This window comes from Octopus bimaculoides, chromosome 2 (assembly GCF_001194135.2).
Source record: "Octopus bimaculoides isolate UCB-OBI-ISO-001 chromosome 2, ASM119413v2, whole genome shotgun sequence".
Taxonomy (NCBI): Eukaryota; Metazoa; Mollusca; class Cephalopoda; order Octopoda; family Octopodidae; genus Octopus; species Octopus bimaculoides.
Genome location: NC_068982.1, coordinates 162,943,535 through 162,952,239, shown reverse-complemented (window position 1 = coordinate 162,952,239; position 8,705 = coordinate 162,943,535). Strand labels below are relative to the sequence as shown.

Sequence of the window (8,705 nt, the reverse complement as noted above, 5' to 3'; positions counted from 1 at the left end):
ATATACAAACATACATCATTGTCGTCGTTTAACATCCACTTTACATTCTGGTCTAGGTTGGACAGTTTGACTGAGGCCTGGCAAGCCAGAAGGCAGCACCAGGCCATACATATATATATATATATATATAGATAAATACATACACACATAAACATGCATGTATATACAGTTAATTGTCTCTCTCCTTTCTTTTCCAACTGGAGTAGCCAAGTATGTCCTCTGTAGTAAGCCACCTACCTCTATCCCTCTATTATACTGTAACCTCTCAGGTGGCACAAAGCCATTTCCCTCAGTTCCACTCCCTCTCCTAGCTAAGAGGTCTTCATCTTGCAAATTACTCAACAATCTCATTAGTGTTAGTGCCATATAAAAATCACCCAGTACTCAGTAAAGTGGTTGTTGGGAAAGGCATCCAGCCATAGAAACCATGCTGAAGCAGCTCTTGTTAAACCATCCAGCCCATGTCAGCATAGAAGATGGATATTAAATGATGATGACATGATATCATTCTCATTGGCTCCGAGCTTTGCCAGCCTCTGTCAAACTGTCCAACCTATGCCAGCATGAAAGACAGACGTTAAATGTTGAGACATATATACTCGTATAGATATTTATATACATATTCACATGTATGGCGGTGCACACATCTACCATTTATATATGCATACATACACTCGAAAGCAAATACACATATACAAGAACATATATATCCATCATCCATATAAACATGCATACAGACAGAAATATACATATGTGCACCTAGACCTAACAAACACACCTACACTTATACAATAGATTTGTTTTAGCTTCTGCCAGTACAATACTATAGCAGAAAACACTTGCCCAAGGTGTTTCACAGTGTGACTGAATAGAAAACCATGAAGTAAACTTCATAATCACACATCCATATATGTATACATACAAATACACACGGGCATACATACCTAGAAACACTTGTATCTAAAAATATATACACCCACATGCATATACATGCACATTAACCTCTATTTAATGTTACCTTTTATATGCTGGTATGGATCCAAAGGAAATATATGGGGGCAGTTTGTTTTTATGCATAAATGACCTACCTGATTTAAGTAAGGTAATATTTCCTCGTAGCTGAACATGTCTTCATGAAAGAATGTAAATTGACACTAATTGTATAATGGTGACATGCATCAACTATAATTACACAATATCAAGACAAGGAGATACTAACTTACACACACACATTTTATTTGTATATATACATTATGCACGCACACACACAAAGTTAAACTAATCTCCACTAGGTTTTGACAATGACTATTTCAGTTTGATTAAATTAACATTCTACTAAATTATGCTGGTATTTGCCAAATAATCTACAGAGACCTATGCCCTTAATATTTTTAAATAATATCAATGATACGGCATGTGACAATGTTAGCCATCAGAATTACAAATATAATTCATCAATGGACTTCACAACTTTTCTTCACTCACTATCACTACCAAAGACTTTAATAACATGAAACTAATATAAGACACCTATAGTAGGATCAAAACCAGGACCATAACCACTTGCTAGAATGACATACTTTACCTTTGATTTTCTGTTCAAATAACTAGTGTATACATTGTGACTCAATTTAATCAGTCCAATTTTACAAAAGCTCTAACTATATTCATACATACGCATCATCATGTAAATCTTCACAATACTAAAATTTTTTCCATAGATAAATTACTTTCCATGATAACTGGAAATCAAATGTTAAGAAACATTATAGTCAAAACTGTTGATTATAATCTAACACAACTTTAATATTTCACAACACACAGATGTTCAAAGTTCTTAGCAAATCAATACTTGATTTCCACAGATCATCTCATATATTTTACTAATTGTCACAAAAGCATAAATATCACAACTTCAATTCTATTGCATACCTACATAGTGTAAATGTCTAGCTATGAGTGAGTGAGATAGAATGCTAGATTGCGCACTCACAAATTATGCTTAAATAATGGGACTGATTAATGTTTAACATCAGCCAATAAGTAAGTTTTAAAAAAGAAAGGCAAAAGTCATCTTGTTACCCAATTGTTTTTAAACTTTGTCTTTTTCGTCTATAAAGTCCACAAATGACAGTTGTGGAACTTTTTCTTTTGAAACTAAGTTAACTGTAATAAACCTTCATTTAACCATTTAGCATTTAAACCGGCCATATCCGGCCAAAAGTATTCTGCCAGTTTTATGTTCAAACTGGCTGGATCTGGTCTCTCACACCAAATCCACAATATCATTTTAAAAATTAACAGCTACCTCATCAAAATGTCATAGCTACAAGATAATGCATGATTAGTTCAAAACAATGCGAATAAAAAAGCATTAATTTTGACAGAATAATGCGAACACTAAAGGGTTAAATAGAAATGCCTACAGATTCAAGATATGGAAATGAAAATTTTGGAAGGTTATAATAATAATAATAATAATAATAAAAAAGAAAGAAAGAAACCCTGGTAACTTCTGAATATTCCATTCTTAATTACTATGTTATGATTATAGGAAAGGAACTGAATCACTTACCGAGTTGTAATCACTGTTACTCGACTGCCTGTTTGGGCTTTGCATGTTGTTAGCTTTTCTGAAAAGGAAGAATAAGCAATTATAATAGCATTTCAAAAACATATCTAGTATGGACTATATTTTACATCATCTGTAACTTAATAGAACTCAAGTTTATTGTGATTAGGCAGACATTGCAGTATTAATGTCCTTAAAACTATCATGAGAACTCCAAAGAGTGGGAAGCTCATCTTCAAATAGCTTTAATATTTAACTGCAAAGATGCTCATGAAAATAAGAATAAAGTAAGATTCATCAATACAATCTTTGTTACAAATAATTTACAAAATAAACCCAATTCAAATTTTAATTAGAATACCATAAACAAATACATACACACAGATAAAAACTACAAAGTAATTGAATAGAAGCAATTTCAAAATCTACCTTCCTTAAATATGTAAATGTAAACAATTTCAAGAAAATATGTGTAAAATAGAGAAACATAACCTATATATCTTAAAGTTGTCATCAAATTACATTAACAAACATTTTCTGTTGGTAGATATCAGCATGTGAATGATAATTTGTAAACATTTATTTTATATCCAAAATGTATTTTGAAAAAAAAAAAAAAAAAAAAAAAAATCACAACTTCAACATTTCTTTATATAATGATTTAAAATATAACTTATCTTGAAATGACTAAAGTATATTTATAAAGTCCTCCATTTTACAGCAATAAAATAGGTGCAGCTGCAGCTCTGCAGCTTAGAAGTTTGCTGCTTCTCAACCACAAGATTTTGAGTTCACTCCCACTGTGCAACACTTTGGGAAAGTGTTTTCTACTATAGCCCAAAACCCTGATTGAATTTGGTAGACAAAAATTGAATGAAGCCTGTAGTGAGTCTCCTTGTCCTGACATAGCATGATAGTAAAGGAGTAAAACTGTCATTCATTTCCAATTCTGCAGGAACATGTCTAGCTATGGAGAAATACTACCTTGCTTGAAAACAAGTGATGGTTAGAGACAAAAAAGGTATCCAGCTGTAGAACATCTGCTACAATAAAAATTCTGTTCAACCCATGCAAAGTAGATGTTAAAACGAAGAAAACAAAGGAGATTAGAATGCTATTTGAAAAATATAAAGAGAATGTTGCTTTCAAAAGCAGTCACTTTCTTATATATTTACATCTTAGACATACACACATCCCAAAGCAGGGGGTGGGCGACACCTCTCAACAGCAGACACACCCACACAACTGTCCCAAAGGTGGACACATAGAGATACATCCTCAAGGTCACTACTGAGGAGCAATTTTAACATTACTAAAATCTTTAAAGGCAGAATTATCTGCATGCCAGGCAAAATGCATAGTGGCATTTCATCCATCATTACATTGAGAGTTCAAATTTCACAGACACTGATTTTGCCTTTCATCCCTCCAGGGTTGAAGTAATCAACTTAACCACTCCCCCAAAATTGCTGGCCTTGTGCCAAATTTGAAATCAATTTTATGAAAATCTTTTCATTCTACCATCTGTAATTATTTCTAATACAGCTGACATGTAATATATAACTCAAAACATTCAACTATACAATATATTACACTTTTTATACCACCCCTGGTTTTATCACACAAAATTGTCCTAGTCCTGTATTCAATCAAGTGTTGCAATATAAATCTAACCTAAACCTTACAACATTAGAAGTCCTCCAAATTCTTGATTAATTTTAAATAAATTAAAACATACAGGCTACTTTTACAGGTTCCAGTCAGAGGCTGTGGCCATACTAGGGCTTTGTGTATTTTAATAGAAATAACACGCGAGTGCATTCATCAGTATATATTCTTGAATAAAAATTGTTATGCTGATTGGAAGTGAATAAATAAGATAACCTACAAATTATTCAGTTTAGTCAGTTTTCCAATGTTGAACCTTATTGTGCAGGTCTGCAAGTTCTAGGCATGGCTACACAGTGAAAAAATTCACTTCATAACGATGTGGTTTTGAGTTCCATGCCACTGCACAGTACAGTGGGCAAGTGTTTTCCACTATAGCCTTGAACTTACAATGCCTTGTGAGAGAAACTGGTAAGACAGAAATTAGACAAAAAGTGTATTAACAATGACCATGATGGATGATTTGCTACCAATTGGTGGTAAGGCCGGCTATTACACAAGTGGAAAGATTACCAAAAGTACAAAATGATTACAAAATCATTAGGTTTTGTTTATGGCTTTAGTAAAAATTCTTTACATGTTCAAAAGAGATAAAAACCTAATGACATTTCATACAAGTGACTTTCATTTGCCAACTGTAGAATCCAATAGATTGGCATGCATCTCAGGTTTAAGAGTCACAACCTACACACACTGTGATTTCGATAAGCTTTGACCAGACCAAGACAAGATCAAACCAAAACTTCATAAACAAGCTGCATTGTCTCTTCTACACAAACAGCTGAAAACTAAGCAACAACATGAAAATTGTGGTGAATCACTCTATAGCTTGCTTTTGTGGCAAAAGTAGACATTCTTGAAATGCAAGAAACCATATAGGTGCAGGCAAAAATGCTCAACAGGGTCTGATAGATTTGTTATATGAATTTAAAACCCCAATCATGAAGAAAACTACATATCAAAACCAACTGAATTTATGGACCACCAAAATTAAGTTTGACATGTTTGTAATTAAGAAATAAGCTATAAAAATTCACTACCAGTTCAAAAACCCAATGCATTAAAACTAAAAGACTGAACACCTAAAGTAACTTACACATCATTTTAGAAGAAACTCAGTTTTCAAGATTTAAAGGATTGAATACAAAACTGAAGTGAATGTTACAGAACGATTTACACTATTTTCAGTGCAAAAAACAAGTCAAATCTTAGAATCTATGGAATCACACACGGTTGGTACTGACTCTAGTAACCTAATTTTTCCAACTGAGTCTCCAACTACAGTTCAACATCTCTGGTATCAATAAAAGAAAAAAGAAAACCTAATAAGTAGGTGAGATATAAATTTTGTAACAACTGTATACAGGGACAACTAGAATTACTGCAAGCAATAGTCCCGGTTGTTCAGATAAAAAGTCAGAAAGGCACATATTGACTAAAGTATACTTTAAAAAAATATTCAAACTTACTTTCCTACTTGTCCTTTTAGAAATACAAATTTATATGAAAAAACCATTACTGTCAAAAGTAGTAAGTATATTACTAATAAGACTTTGGATGACAGGATCAGGTCCTTAAAATGGTGACTCAGACCTATCCAATTCAATGCTGTAACTATTTTATATGCATGAAGAAGTTCATTAAATCAGAAGTCTAGCTACTGAATTACTTAGACACTGTGCTTCAAAACATTTCTATTCAATACTGATTTAAAATTTCAAGCAAAATAAATAAAGCATGATTTAATATGAAGAATTCCAGTATTCTTAAACAGAACAGCATTTAAAATGGACTGTATAAAATTAATTTCAAAAGTATACTTTCTAAAAGCAACTTGGCATTACTTTCTACTAAAGTAGTTTGTTTTAAAAGATTTGTTTACTACCATCAATTAGAAAATACTAACTCTAAAATAAATTTGGATACCAATGATGTTTGCCACTCGAGTTTTGATTCTCCAAATTAGACTGAACTTCAAATGAATGTTATACCAATTGTTGACAGTTGCATTTAAGGCTACCATTAGCAGTTCAAAAAGCAACTGCAACACCATTTGGTTCTGCTGAGGTCATATATCAGGGTATGAAAATTTTACATTTCCATATTTAATTTTCCCATATGTCTTCGCCAAACTTGTGTAGTTTCCATTGTCTGAGCTCAACTGGTAGAGAATAGTAACCAAGAAAATGACGTGGACCATTGCCAAGAAGCTTTATTGACTCCCTTTTTCTACCTGCAAGAGAATAAAGAGAACAGAAAAGCCCAAATGACTTATTCTAAAATCTTTCAGGGACCTTAGTACTTGGTTAATTAAAATACTTGTCACACTAAAAATAACTTAAAGCTTCAAATATTTTAAATTTGTTCTATTTGAATAACCAGATTTATAAAAATCAAACATTTTAAACTTTGTACTTATTTAATGCCTGAAAATCTAGTTACACTACACTACACCCAAGCAGAACCTGCTACAGACATAGAACCTAAATTAATGAAATAATGGACTAAATCAACTTCAGAGCCCTAACAAAGTCAACAAGAAAAATAGCATGAACATTGATTACTAAATGTGTAAATGAAAAATTGGAAAAACTGTAACAAGAATTAAGCCATGTATTCATAACTACATAACCAATCAATTGTAACTACCTAATTTTCATACATATTTTCAAAGTTTAAATATATGCAATCATAAATTACATATTCAACAAATAATTTTTACTAATTGCTAATGCAATTAACAACACATAAAACAAAGCATAATAGGCTTGATACTGCTTCCCAATCTATAATAAATTTTTCAGGGACATTTCATATATATAAAACTATTTAAGTCAAAAGGCATTTCAACTGAATTTTTATAAAAAACTTTACATCAGTTGGATCAGATTTTGGATCTGAGACTCAACTTTCTATCCAAACAAAAACCTTTTGAAATAGTTATTAAAGCATTCTCATAAACAGGTGTACCTATACCAGATCTTATGTATTTAATGTAACAAAGAACTTCACTAAATATTTTATATTTAACTTCTCAAATTCCATGTTTTAATATTATAAATCTGAACGAATATAAGGGTGGAGGGTATTTGCCATATTATTACTCTATTTACCATGCTTATTCCTATGGTAATATGAAATTATATATTTACTTATTATCATTTTTGAACAGTTGAGATGCATAGCTCAATAGTAAATAAACTCTTGAGCATCTATTTTGGCAATCAATAAAAGATACAAAATATTTTCATGTTCAATAATATAGAAACAAGCCCCAGTACTGTCCTAAACTTTATCACACTAGAATTACAATTTGGAGTAAAATCAGGTGAAAAGCCTAAATCATAGCCATTTCTTTATTTTTACATCCACTCTTTCATGCTGACAAGAGTTAGACCAAGTAATTCTAGTAACCATGCCAAAGCTGACAATGGAGCACGACACAGCCCTAAGGGCTGCCAGATTCTGACAAACCATAATCCATACCAACATGGAGAACAGACGGATGATGATGATAATAACGCCTCCAAAATAAATCGAGAACCACCTCTCCTTTGTATGTTCCATATTTCCCATGTTTTCTATAATTTGAACTTCCTATTGCTAACTTTACTTACCTAAGAATTTTGTCTGACCTACTTCCATTTTGACAATATTGCTGAATGTCACACATTACCTTCTGGAAAAGCATTCAATATCTTCCTTTTGAAAACTCACAGTTCAAAGCTTTATAAGGATATACGAAGCATTTTCTGAAAACAACTTCCCCACTTTCTCCATAAATCAAATTGGGATATGTTTAACCATTTCCCTAAGGCATATCAATTTTTTTTTTATTGGAAAATTCTCACCAATAAATTGTCATATATATAGTTATTATTAAATTGAATTAAAATTAGCGAAAACTCAAAATTCCACTACTCATTCAAAAACATGTCTAAATGTTTAATATGATATATATTCAATTTACACACAGGTACAGTGAAAAAGATGTGGTTTAAATTACAGATCTGAATAATTGTCTCCAAGAAGCTTCCAGGACGAATCATTTTGACACTGCCAGAAGTACTTCTCTAACCAGAAAAGAATGAACTTTTCAGCCATTTGTTCCAATAATTTTATTTGAATGAAACCTAAGCCATCCATTCATCATCTAATTACGGCACAACCTACAGTGTAGTGTAACCCCAGACCAACTTTGTTTCCCACTTCCTTGAAAATGTATATTTTGTAAAAAAAATAAATAAAATAAAAAAAATTTTTAAATAAAAAAAAAAGGAACTTTTAATCCGAGGAAACATTTTAGGTGGTCTCTTTCGACTTTATTTAAGCTCAGTAAAGTTATTGAAATTTTGCGAGAAGCGAGTGCTTTAAATATTGTATAAATATTTTGTTATGCTATAAAAAAAATAAATGAAAATTTTTTTTAAATCGTAAATTTTACACTAAAAAAAAAAAAAAAAAA

General features: G+C 31.7%; 1 protein-coding gene across 5 annotated transcripts in view; it reads right to left on the bottom strand.

Moving 5' to 3' along the window:
* The window catches only part of LOC106869811 (bromodomain-containing protein 3), a 94,988-nt gene that overhangs the window by 81,293 nt on the left and 4,990 nt on the right, over window positions 1-8,705 (bottom strand). For all 5 annotated transcript variants that reach the window (XM_052965698.1, XM_052965696.1, XM_052965699.1 and 2 more), the window contains exon 2: window positions 2,576-2,633. In XM_052965698.1, coding sequence (XP_052821658.1) covers window positions 2,576-2,633 — 58 coding nt within the window. The remainder of the gene's footprint in view (window positions 1-2,575; window positions 2,634-8,705) is intronic.